We start from the raw sequence: 14,238 nt of genomic DNA on the forward strand, positions 1-14,238 counted from the left end.
CAAATTAGCGGCAGCCGTTAACAATATACGCGTTAAGATAAGAGCGCTGAGGCCCTTTGTACAGTTTTACCGCTGATTTCATTTACAAAACACAGAAAAATACAAACAAGCAATGTGATTGGCTACCCACATCCGATTAATGATTTGTTGTGTTCACTTCCCAAGATTCATCACGGGAAACGTTACCAACAGCTGCACGAAACCGAAAGTCCGCGGAGACCGTAAGCGCATTTTTCAAATTCCCTGTTCTTTATCAGTTTGTATTCTTTATGTAGAAGTCGAGCGGATAACGAACGTTTCGTTAGCCAGTCGAAACATCGAGAATATCTTAATCCATTTTATGTTTCACAGCATATACATTTCTTGACGCGAGACACCAAACAAAACGTCACATTAGCGTGTCGTAACTTAAGGAACAGCGGTGAAAATTAGTTTACAAATGGAGTACCCCGGTAAAATGGTTCTTCATTCATTTTTTATATCACATTTCCGTGACTGTCCCTCAGTTTTATGAAAAGACTGCTAGTTTCATTGTCGTATTCCATCCACGAGTCATACGTTTACTGCTTTCGGAAATTAGAACCTGGAATTTCAAGCGATTTTAACGACAAGGAATAAGCAAAATCGAAACACGAATTCATTGTATCTCATTAGCATAGAGCATTACATGTAATGCGCATTGTCGTTCCTGCGGATTCCATTTACACGGAAAACTGTGAAAGTATCGAGGCTTTTAAGCTGAACGTGGCTTCGACGCGTCCGTTTCTCGCGCGAATATTGCGTCGCGGAGTAATTACCGTCCGTGCCGCTAGGAGGCAGCAGCGTCGTTTGGCGAGAGCATAGGACGCGGCGGCAATACGAGGAAGCGCGTCTAGTTGCTTAGTTCTGCTTGATTCGCACGCAGCTCCTCGTGTTGGCCTTCGTTTCTTCAACCGTCAGAAATGAGCGACGTGCACGAAATTTTACCCGAGGTAAGGCGACGCCATTATACGAGTAGCTGATATCACCGGCAACATATCTATGTTTTTTGGTCGCGTGTTTAGAGATATTTCATTTATTGCTGGTCTGTTTGGGCAGCAGATACGTTATGAACCGTGTTTCAGAGGTTTTTGTTAAATTATGTATTCATATAAGCATATACCTAATTCATAATCACATAAAACTAAATGTCGTCTGCTGCAACAATTGTTGTAGTAAGTTAGAATTCGTAGCGACTTACATTTGGTTGAAAGGAAGTAAATATGCCTCGACATTTTCCTCAGTAATAGTAAATTAAGCAATAGGTCAATATTTTGAAATGTTAATGTATTTTTCCTTCCTGTTTCATATAGAAGTTTCATGTGGTTTCAATATTTTACCAGAACAAGGTTTTTGATACTGTTTCTTAGGAACAGTTTCTCATTAACATAATAACATGACTCTTGACAGGTATTTGAAAACTATAATTCAGTAGTACATTCTGCTGTGTAGAAAACATTGCGAACTGTAGTTCACGACATACGAGAAATTTTGTTTACTGACGAAAGATTCAAAAAATCTTGGGAAATTTCTAGGCACGCATTTCTCTTGGGCAAAATCCATAGAAGCTAAGTCAGCTGTCTAGCAATAACTTACTAAATTCAGATTATCAAAGTGGAAAGACCAGTTGCATGGAATAAGCTTCCCCGATTGAATTTTTGTTCAAAAGCAAGACAGATGTCCGTAAGTAAACGATGCATGAGTTGTTTGCAAATTGAGAGATTGTTGGTACTGTGAACCGAAATATTAAAGTTTCTTTTAGAATTGTGTAGATAAGTTGATGTACCGTCTGTCGCTGTGCTGTAGGTATGTTCAAATTTTTCCATTCATTGTTTTCATAAACTTACAGGTACTGGCAATACGATATTCCCTCCGCTGGACCATACATTTATATAAATTTGTTTGAGAGCAGCTGAAGTTTCATAGAGAATAATCTACATAATTTGGAGTGAAGGACTCTTACCCACTGTATTGACCACACGAAGGCCATACCTGCCATCGTTGTAACTGACGATGAAATACTGGTCGGCACATCCATTGTCTTAGTTGAATGCTGACATTGCAGCCGCGAATGGTCATTCCTTTTTTAATTGAAAATAAAAATTGTTTCAAAGTCTTCGGTGAGCATAGCTTTTTAACGAAATGAACTTCGGATACGTTCTTCATGTGCGCAATTGTCTTCTTTTGTCATCTGACACAGCAATAGCTTGATATTAGACACACAGTCCTAACCAGAATTGCTTGCGTTGGTTGAGGTTTGACTACAATGGCCCAAGACCACGACTGGCACAATGTTCTGAAACGGTTGGTCTGTCTTGGTCTGTCACTGTCTGTTTCAGTATCTACTAAGCACTGGAACCTGTGTTCTATCCAACAGGCGCTGATTATTTAAAGGTACTAGTTACGTGAGAGTTGTAACAGGCGTACAAACCCGGCGCGTGCTCAATGGCTGGCTGGCAGTCGGCCAATCAGCTGACGCGTCGTTCACTTGTCGCATCCCCACCACACGGACAAGCATTTTCGGAATTCGGGCTGTAGCACATTTGGCGCTACGCTGCTTTCAGCAATATTTCTCAGACTTAATTCTGAGCACAATTTCTTTTCTTGTGGACCATATCGATGCCAGCGATGGTCATACTGTTTAGTTTATCATCTTTCACGTACCATTCACATGATTCTAATTCACAACGCCGTTTTGTAACTCGGAGCTATTGAACACAAAGCTCATGCTATAAAGTGACACTGAACCCCTCGTAGTCTTAATCAAAAATTGTTAAATGTAAGGAAAAACGCACGCGTGCACAAGGGTTGCTTATTTAACATGTTTGTGTATTTTTGTTAGTTGAATATATCATTTATTATTTTAAGAACTTTTCGCATTGATCTTGGACAACATTTAGAACGTTTAAAAATTCATTGTAGTATGTGAACAATGATAACGTCCCATGAATACGTAAAGGCGATAACAAGACCTTTGTGGAGGAATAGTTGATTCTTGAAGCTTACAAACTACGAATTTATAGTGCAGAACGAAACACTGCGCTAGAGCATGGAATTTCAGGAATGACCATCTATGTATTGATCTGCCTTTATGGCTGATTGAATAAATTACGCACATACACTGAAATTATGATCCGTTTTACTTTTTACGGTATTCTTATAATCCCATTCCATCAAATTTCTGTGAAAATTCTCTCATAAATAAAAAGCTGCTGTGCAAAAATTTCGGATTGTTGGGAATTGGAAGAAAAGAGGTATATAGTTAAGGGCATTTCATTGAGCAGTAGAATTCATCCACTCACGATCTACACTCAACATTAGTACTTTTTTGTCTAGTATCGTAATTTCACACAATGATCAGCCAACGTAATAGCATTTTGGGCCAGTTTTGGTTATATATGAACGAAGGAAGAGTTTCAGAAACTAGGAATACAGGCAAAGTATATTAAACCTTTACGGAACTTTTTCTTTCGTTCCAAAAAGCGTTAGGGAAATGGGGAAGTCTCTACTCGTAGAAGTTATCTGCGACAGTTTGCTAGTTCTACTTTATATTCGGATCCAGGCTTTTTTCTTGTCCTTCCTGAGCGAGTGATTTGAATCTGAGCCTACTTTGTGGGGTTCCGTAAGTCTTCCTGAGGCCAAAAATGTAAATAACATAATAAATATTCCGTGACATGTAAATTTTTCCAGGTCCGTACTAGAATCTGGTTATCGCAACTCAACCTTCGGCCCATATGGACGTATCCATAGCTGACTCAAATTTGTCACTCAAGTTTCCGCCTGTTACTTCAAAACACTAAACCCAGAGGGGCTCCTATAGCATATGTGGGAATAACACTGTTAGCTTTTAATTTCAGGGAATTTGATGAAATTGGTATTTAGAGAAGTGCTGTGATGTACTTCTACTGCGCCAGTGTTACACCTAAACTATATGGAAAAAGAAACTGTGAGGGATGTGAGAACGAACCACAGATTCGGTAGCAGAGTTGTAGAGGGAATGATGCAATGTGGTGACGCAAAGTGTTTACTCGCAATCTCGTGTCGCGTGGTGAAAATACATTGCGCTCTGCATACGAGGTCTTCCCACCCCTGACCGCTGCGGTATGCTTATTCGTATGACACCTTCCCCTCCCCCCCCCCCCCACCCCACCCCTCCATAATGAAATTTATAGACGCGTTCATATCTTTACACGTATCTATTTCAAAAGCTCACAGCTAACTTTTAGAGGACAAAGTACCACGAGAAATTGTCTAGAAAATGGTGAGGAATAGTAGAACAAAGGTAACACAGGAGACTACTTCCTTGCTTGCGTGATAACCTGCTCACGTGGATTGTCTACCGGCCTACAGCCTACAACAGTGGTTCCCAGCCTGTGGCAATTTCCCCCTGAGGGGTATAAACAAAATGAATCAGTTATGTTTCAGTGATGAAACTAAATTATTTTTGAAAGATCATTACTATTACCACCATTTTGTAAGACTGTAACACTGCTTACGTAAGTTATCAAAAATACTTTGTACACAATCTAGCAATAATGCGTGACGCCAGTGTAATAAACATTTTCCTCATCACACACAAACGTATTCTATGACAGCAAAATTGACATTTATATCAAACATTCTTAAGTGCCTATGTAAATGCCTTCTCAGAATTGTAGGTAGTTTCCGCAATAGACCAGAAGTTGCTTATTCACTACGCAAGAAAGGAACAAATTGACAGCACAACACAATAGTAGGTACACTGCTGTATGGCATATTATTATTATTATTATTAGTAGTAGTAGTAGCAGCAGTAGTAGTAGTAGCAGCAGTAGTAGCTTACAGCCCGCTGCTTAGCTCCCGTATGCTGTATGGTCTGCAAAGATTTCTTTTGTTTTTCTTTAAGAGTTTTTACGTTCACAAATTGCAGTACCTTCTAAACTTTCCACGTTAATTAAGGCCATAGAAATATTCCGAATGGTTCCTGACCAAAAACCAATGCTGGTAGTTGCAGTCAAAGGTTTTTGCTAATTGTGCCTTTCGCGTTGTTGTGGTATTCCCATAAAAACTTTCGTCTCCTAACACATGTTGCTTTATATCTAACCGAGAAGTAATATACCGGTTGTCATAGATTTAGCTTCAAAGCTTTTTGATATATCGAAATATTTAGTTAAATTTTCATCCTCTGTTTTATCTCCTTAGAGTCCGCCCCCGGTAGCTAAGTGGTCAGCGCGACAGAATGTCAATCCTAAGGGCCCGGGTTCGATTCCCGGCTGGGTCGGAGATTTTCTCCGCTCAGGGACTGGGTGTTGTGTCGTCCTCATCATTTCATCCCCATCGACGCGCAAGTTGCCGAAGTGGCGTCACATCGAAAGACTTGCACCAGGCGAACGGTCTACCCGACGGGAGGCCCTAGTCACACGACATTATCATCTCCTTAGAGGTTGTTTCCAAAATCGCTGAAATATGTATTCTTTAATTTCCAAGCGAGAAATAAAATACCAATTTTTATAGCTGTAGCTTCAAAAGTATTTTGCTAGTTCTTTGATTATTTATTTTCAAAAAATTTAACCTATTTTACCCCTTTGTGGTTGAATTTCCAAAAATGCTGAAACACGCACGTTTTAATTTCTAGTTGAGAAACCAAATACCAATTCTCGTAGTTCTATCTTCAAAATTGTCTTAGTAGCTTCATGTTTTTAAAAAGCATTTCATTCCCTATTTAACCCCCTTGGGAGTAGGAGTTCGAACAATCCCTTGTTAAAGGATGCCTACAGAACAAGATAAATACCCCCTGCAAATTTAAAGTTCTGTCCTTGTAGGGCTGACTCTTCATCGTCCAGCCAAGCCCTACAAGGATAGAACTTGAAATATATATATAAAATTAGTAGTGCCACATTTTAACTTAATTGATTTTTAAATGGGGTTGCAGGATGTCGAAGAAAGTGTCACTAGATAGTAGTAATGCAGAGGAAGCACGTTTCGTACCAAGTGTCTGCCCCTAATGTACCTAGCTGTTCTAGATTTTCATTAGAAAATGCAAAGCTTTATATGGGACAGGTAATGCCTATGCAGTTTGATAAACTGGAGTTCAACCTACCTTCCCTACTGAAATTAGGAAAATAATACATTCACTGAAAAGTACTGCTCGAGCGTTTGGGATCCCTATCAGGTCGGATTGAGGGAGGACATAGAAGCAATTCAGAGGCGGGCTGCTAGATTTGTTACTGGTAGGTTTGATCATCACGCGAGTGTTACGGAAATGCTTCAGGAACTCGGGTGGGAGTCTCTGGAGGAAAGGAGGCGTTCTTTTCGTGAATTGCTACTGAGGAAATTTTGAGAACCAGCATTTGAGGCTGACTGCAGTACAATTTTACTGCCGCCAACCTATATTTCGCGGAAAGACCACAAAGATAAGAGAGATTAGGGCTCGTACAGAGGCATATAGGCAGTCATTTTTCCCTCGTTCTGTTTGGGGGTGGAACAGGGAGAGAAGCTGCTAGTTGTGGTACGAGGTACCCTCCGCCACGCACCGTATGGTGGATTGCGGAGTATGTATGTAGATGTAGAAGTAAAAACCCCTATAAAATTGATGGGATTTCCAACACAGTACTAAAAGCCTTTTCCCAACAGATAAGTAGGATTGTCAACCACATACGTTGTAGTTCACAGAAACAGTGCACTTTACAAGATGGAGTGAAATACCCTATTGTTAAACCATTGCATAAAAAAGCTAACTACTGCCCTATCTTACTTCCCATTGAATTGGAAGAAACACATCGATGATCTGCTGGAAGTTTAGGTTCAGCTACTTATGCTATTAGGGTTATAGCAAATTTTGCTGATGAACATATCAGTAAATTAGCCTACTATGCCTATTTTCATTCACTGCTTTGATATGGCATCATATTTTGTGCTCGTTAATCATTAATAGAAAGTGTGTGATCAGGATAAGCCCACCCAAGATCTTGCAGATGTTTACGAGGGCTGTTCAGAAGAGAACGACTTTTTTGGCAACATACCTTTACTCATCCTCATAATTTTGATGGTCCTTCCCAAACTAGTCTCCCATGAATGCGATGCAGTTGTCCCAGCGTTTCTGCCAGTCTTCAAATACATGCTGGAAACCATTTCTTGAGAGATCCTTCAAAATCGTCTCCGCAGCCTTCACCACTGCTTCTGATGATTGATAATGCCCTCCCACGGAGGTGATTCTTAATGTTAAGGAATAGGAAAGTCACATGGGGCTAAATCCGGAATATAGGGAGGGTAAGGGATGCACTTCACGTTGATTTTTGCAAGATATTCAGCAACAACATTGGCAATATGCGGCTGCTCATTATCGTTGTGCTGCGTCCAGCCTGCTTCACGGAAATTTTGTCTTTTGCGCCTGATATGGACTTGCAGTGTTTTCAGGACATCCCTGTAGTATTGTCCAGTTACTGATGCTTGTGCAGGTAAAACATGCTGGTAAACCATTCCATGAATATGAAAGAATGTGATGACCATAACTTTCCCAGCAGATGCAACCGCTTTTGCTTTTTTGGTGTTGGTGATAGAGATTTCCACACTGCGCTTTGCTGTTTGCTCTCAGGAACAAAATGATGTATCCAGGTTTCATCAGCAGTGATTACATTTGAAACAAACTCCGGGTCTCCCTGTAACATTAATTTTAACTGCATGCACACCTGCACGCGAATGTCCTTTTGTTCGGGAATCAACGGTCTTCGAATTCACGTGTCATGTGTAATTTTTGTCACTAACGTGTGGGTGGCACCCAATGAAATGACCAGTATTTCAGGAAGTGATTTAAGGTGATTCGTCGATCCTCTCTCACTATGACGGCATCAGTGTTTTCTTCTACAAGAGCAGTAACTGGAGCACCGGGTCCACTTTCCTTTGAAATTGTCTCCCCTCTTTAAACATTTTAAACGACCATCGAGCTGGAGGGAAGAACTCTCCATAGGCCTCCTGTAACACCGTATGGGCCCCAGCTGAAGATTTGTTGAGACGAAAGCAGACTTTCAAAGCTGCGTGTTGTTCCTCGCATGTTACCTCCATTGCAGCGGTAGGTGATGCCGAACATGAGACCTTGCCCGCCTCTCACAGGCGGGAACAGAGACTCTCAACAAGGAAACTACCACGGCGTGTTTGTTGCACATTAAGCTGTCCTCCTGCTTAGCTGGGTGGTAACGTGCTCGCCTCTCATGCAAGCGGGCCCGGGTTCGATTTCCGGCCGGGTTGGAGATTTTCTCCACTCGTGGACTGAGTGAGTGAGTTGTGTTGTCATCATCATTTCATCATCATTTCATCCTCATCACCGGCGCGCAAGTCGAATGACGTAAAACTTGCACTTGGCGGCCGAACTTCCCCGAATAGGGGCCTCCCGACCAGCGATGCCATACGCTCATTTCCATTTTTTGGCACATTGAAGCTAACAGTCCGCCTCGATAGCTGAGTGGTCAGCACGAAAGAATGCCATGCGTAAGGGCCTGGGTTCGAGTCCCGGCTGGGACGGAGATTTTCTTCGCTCTGGGAATGGTTGTTGTATTGTCTTCATCATCTCATCCCCATCGACGCACATGTCGCCGATCTGGCTTCAAGTAAAAAGACTTGCACCAGGTGACCGTTCTACCCGACGGGAGGCCCTAGCAGCACGTTTCATTAAGCTAACAGAATATCATAAGATTGAATTTTAGCGCGAGAAATTATGATCATAAATAATTAACATTCTTTATTGAACAGTCCTCGTATTTAGTTTCCACCGAAGGTCCTTTCCTCGACAGTTTTTCGCACAATTAAAGTGTCCTCAGAATTCAAAAGAAACTGTAGGGCGAAACTCGCTAGACATATGGATGAAATGTGTACAAACAGGTGTGAAAGGTGTTCGGTGTACATGAAATAATTATTTATTTTGTGAATGAAATATGTGACATGGGTATCCGGGCGAAGCCGCAACTGTGTGGATTAAATTTGAAAAATCCATACTTGCGACACGACAAATTAAATGTTGCATGCTCAAGAGTGTGAGAGCCGAAAAATTCGTGTCTGCAGAAGACTGAAACACCAAAGATATTGTATACAGTATATACTAAAGCTCTTGAATAAACTTTCCAAATTACATTTAATGCAAGAAAACAATGTCTTTTATTTACTTTGGATAGGGGTCATTGTCTGCTTTCTATATGTGTACCTACTTAGAAACAGAGGCATTCGAATGCATGCCGGGCACAGATTATAGTAATTTTTACACACATTAAAAGTGAGGAAAGACCTTAAATTACATTAAAGGTACGGGAGAGTGGTGAACAGACAGAAACAGTGACCCTCCGCCCTCCAGAACCGAACATTGGGTCTACACCGGAGTAGTTTTAACTCGCAACTGTTTTCACGAATAAATTTGTATTGATAGTAATTAAAATAATTTAATCACTGCTGCTTCAGAACGATGATCTGCAGGATGCCCCGAAATATTTGGGTGAAACTTCTTCGGAAGGTAATTGATTCTGAACAGGCTACAGTATTTCGAGATAAGAAAAAAGGGTCAGAAACGAGCATTTCAGGCGCTGCAGTCTCGAATGAGCTAAACGAGTTAGGTACGTTTTTGTTTTCTGCCTACGTTTCATAACAATGAAAAGCCTGCCTATTGTTATTGGCTTTATGCGCTTTCGCAGCGGCATTTACGACCTTTTTGTAGGTGCCGCAGGTAAATTGGCAGTTCCAACCAAACAGTTATGCACGTGGTATTTCCGACCATAGCCTCCACCACTGTTGCGACTTCCCTTGACGCGGCAACAGAGGTGCCCGTTTCACTCGCACCAGTGTTAGCCGTGCTCTTAGGTTCCATCCTAAGCACAACCTCGGATATCTCAACGTAATTAGAAATAAACAGCAAATATTTTGTGACCAGCAAGAATGTCATCAGTCCTCATTTCAGAGCAACAATTTAACCTCCCGTTTTTAACCAGACTAAAAATAACAAAAACAAAATTAAACAAGCCTCTGTACTGTGTGAATAGCCAATACTAAGCGTGGATAAAATATAAAGGGATATTCTTATTATAAAACAGTCAGGAAAGCCACGGCCAATACCATCCAGTTTTGCATCGTAGGTTTCTCCGCCCAGGGCCTCCCCACTACTGCGGCCTCCTTTGACAGTCGGAAAAACAACGGCTAGAACATCTGTTGTCGGAAACATCTCGTTGACGTCACACAGGTTGGAAATTCCACGCCACCTTGATTTTGGTGGCGCTGCCTTGATAAACAATAAAAAATAGTCTGCATCCATAGTAAGGGCCCTAAAACACTCCCTTTGGTACCCCCTGAAGTTAATTTTAATCTCACTTCATATCATTTTTGTTGATGGATGGGGGCTCTTAATGGCGTCTTTGACTTCTGAAATACGTATCGCTGATGTGATGAAAATCCATACAACACGTAAGAATAAGACAATAACGTAATGATTGCACTGAGACTGGTTGTCGTTACTTTGAACAGTTGCTGTGAATTTGAGTTACGGCGCCAAGTTTCGTAAATTAAAAAAAAAATCATTTACAAACCACTAATTGCGTATCTCAGGTTAGGATATACACATGTATAACTCCGACCGTAAAGGTTCTGCATACTTTGTATCGCTCAAATATGCAGCCTTGATCGTTGGAAATGAAGAACCTGGTGTAACTGACTAGCCTGACAGCAGCGCTTCGACCAACATACTTTCTCCTCTTCCTTCTCCTCCTCCTCTTCCACGAATGGCTCGCTTAGGACCACACGAGATAAACTCGTGTTGGTCTTCCTTATAGTTCGTTCATGCGCAAAGAGTGTGTTTCTGTTGCTCCGTGCGTGTGTGTGTGTGTGTGTGTGTGTGTGTGTGTGTGTGTGTGTGTGTGTGTTTATTTGTTTGATCCTTCTCGCCTCCGTCGAAACCCAGTGTTTGTGTGACTTTCCTGCATTCATCTTCAAAATGGTTCAAATGGCTCTGAGCACTATGGGACGCATCTGAGGTCATCAGTCCCCTAGAACTTAGAACTACTTAAACTTAACTAACCTAAGGACATCACACACATCCATGCCCGAGGCAGGATTCGAACCTGCTACCGTAGCAGTCGCGCGGTTCCGGACTGAAGAGCCTAGAACCGCTCGGCCACCGCGGCCGGCCATCCATCTTCGTCCTGTAAATTTGGCGGTAATTTTTCCTACTATGTAATTATGTAGTTATGTAGTTCTCAATTCGTTCGAGCAATCAATCATTCATAATAGGAAACACAGTCCTAAATCGGTCACTCAAAATGATTCAGAAATTTTACTTGTTAGAATGAAATCAGGCGATGGTTCTTCTTTTCTGCAGGCTCGTGCTTTGCGGCAGTCTGCTAATCTGTACAAATAAAATGCCCCGTATTTTTGGGAGCGTTGTGTAATCAGTCGGGAAACCTCAGATCAAGCGGATATTTGGCTTTGATGAAGTTTAACCTTCCGAAGAAGTAATGGCGCTCTTGGATTATTAAATGCACGTTCGTATCCAGTCTTTCAGAAGTTCCCTTCGGATTAACAACTACGCAATATATTGATGAATATCATTAATTCTCAAATGTCAAATAATGTAAATTGTTACACACCTTTTGTATGAAGGAGCTATATATATATTTTCCCTTTTAATCGTACAATTTCGTATCAGTTTTCTTTTATCATAAATCTCAATATTCAGATTACAATTCTTCAAACAATGCTCAGGCTAATCGGCACGAAGACAATCTCGGAAGCTTTTTCTAACAACCACGAGCGAGTACTACAAAGAATAATTATGCGCTCATGGCATAGCTATTGTATGAAATGACTTTGCGCATGGATTCGGCGAGTATGAAGATAGAAAATTAGTAAACGTCATTCAAGGGTAGAATTGTATCAGAATAATTCATCGAATATAAAGCGATATTACATGGCGATTCTAACCGCTTAATGTCTTCAGTTTGTTTGTACCACATGGCTCTAACAATATCCTTCAGAACAGTCTGAATCTGATATGTTGGCCTCAATACGTCTATCTTGTCTCTGAGTCCCCTGTCATTGTAACCGTGATTGTAGGAATCCATCAGGAGACTTACACACTGGATTTGGGTCCCGTACTCACTCTTCTGTACTTGTTCCTAAAAGTTCTCTTAAAATTGTAGGTTCTGTTAATTCTAATTGTTCTTGATTTACTCTAGAATAAATATATTTCAGGGATGTAGAAAAAGTATTCGGTGACAGAAACACAATTTTGATACTTACAAAATCAGGACCTGATGCCAGGTACCAGTTCAGCGGATACAATGCCATAACACATCACGCATGGAATAAAAGAACTCAACATTATAAAGCACTAAACAGCTGCTTCAAAGCCGGCCTAGTGAGGGGGAAAAAGGAAGAACGAGCTGATGAAAAAACACAATGTAACGAGAGCAAGCAGGCGTAACACAGCGAACATGCCTATGGCTCACAGGCTTTTCATTACGTTGAAGTTCTTGTATCCACTGCTACGAACAATACAACGAAAAGAAAACAGTTTGCCTTGGCGCTTATTGAATATACATTAAGTATTAGAGAAATTAATGTATTCGTTGCTTATTGCACAGGTTTTTCCATAAAAAGCACTCACCGAAATATCGATCATCGACAGAAAACCAGCGTTGGAGTATCTTCCAATTTACCTGCAAAGAAACGTTCGAGTGAATAACACTCAGCATTTGCTACACAGAAAACACCTTCAGCATCACTGGGAACTGTCATGAGCGTAAAACAAGCCAATACATGTACAGCTGCCCCTTATGAAATATGAAATTATGTTTGCGAAAAAAATCAGCGAGAAAAGCGGTTCCGTACACGCAAGAGACGGTGGAGTGTGTGTGTGTGTGAGAGAGAGAGAGAGAGAGAGAGAGAGAGAGAGAGGTGTCGGGTGCCAGCTATGCCCTAGATCCAACAATAAGCACCGGCCTCTTTGGCTGCAGGCGAACCTACGGTAAGTGGCGCTGTCATTTTTTTGCTCGTTTTTTTATTGACGTTTCGTTTCGTGTGCGGGCCGTATTACATTAGTGGCAAATACGATGGTTGGATAATTTGGCGTAACGACATAGAGCCCAACGGTGGCCTTCAAAAACACAGAATTGGGTCCTTACGAAAGAAGGCTGGGAAGACCGAAGACAACATTGTGATAGCGAGAGCAGACTGCCACTGAAGAATGATAACGTGTAGAGGACCTTTGGGCGAATGAACGCTTGCTGTTAAACACTGCAACAAAAGGAAAACCTTATATATTTCGATTTAATATGATTTCGGCAGACTAAGTGAAGTGCTCCTTGGTAATGTGGAACACACAAAAATGGAACAAAATTTCATTTACAAACTAACAAATTCTTAAAACGCGTAGTACTGAATTGCGTAAAGTAATTTCTAGGCTACTGGAGCCAGTGATAGTTTTTGCGTGTATCCATCCCATCACTGCCGTTAAATTATTCAAAAATTAAACGTCGCCTACAGCTCGTATTAATAACTATATATTAGTCACCTCTGCTGAGAAATTGATGAAGCTAATTGTAAGCTGCCCCCGTCTTTTGAACTAGCACTTTACATATACCTACAAATTTAGAACAATTATTTATGCCCTGGAGTGCATCCTCAAATGTAAGATTCAGTTTTAAAGGATAACGTGATCCATTCGAACAGTGATACGGGGAGCATCCTTGCGGAATAGTGCAACAGACGAAGTGAAAAATCGTAAAACAGTGATGACTGACTTAACGTTAAACATGTTTTGTGAATTGTGATTTGTTTCATTATTTCAGATCGCAAATGCCCAAAATGATTCTGTGACTTCAGAGGAGATTTTAATAGCAGTTGTTCATTACTATTTGATAACCTACAGATCAGCGTTAGTGAATGCAAGTTGTTCGTCTCCTCCACTGGAAGATCTCGGAGAAAACCGCATCCGCGTCAGGTTCACCTTACGACCTGAAAATCCACTTAGGAAAGATAACTTGAAAGGGAGCACACTAGTGTGCAGTGCATCCCTGAAAAAAAAAAAAAATTACTGGTCATATGATCTCATAGAGCTGATTCATTCAAAATTCTAACTTGTATGTCACACCACATGGCAAGTGTGTCGCTCCAGACAAAGAAGTCAAATTGCCTGAAGCTATAACTGAAAAAATAACAAGTATACACCTCATGTCCGGTGGCTGTACTCTCACGTAGGAATTAACTAACTTT

General features: G+C 41.1%; 1 protein-coding gene across 1 annotated transcript in view; it reads left to right on the plus strand.

The window, feature by feature from the left end:
• Positions 1-850: 850 nt before the first annotated feature.
• The window catches only part of LOC124614028 (hexokinase type 2), a 412,702-nt gene continuing 399,314 nt past the window's right edge, over positions 851-14,238 (plus strand). The window contains exon 1 of the mRNA XM_047142850.1: positions 851-971. Within this exon, the coding sequence (XP_046998806.1) occupies positions 942-971 (30 nt within the window). The 5' untranslated portion in view covers positions 851-941. The remainder of the gene's footprint in view (positions 972-14,238) is intronic.

Source organism: Schistocerca americana, chromosome 4 (assembly GCF_021461395.2).
Source record: "Schistocerca americana isolate TAMUIC-IGC-003095 chromosome 4, iqSchAmer2.1, whole genome shotgun sequence".
NCBI lineage: Eukaryota > Metazoa > Arthropoda > Insecta > Orthoptera > Acrididae > Schistocerca > Schistocerca americana.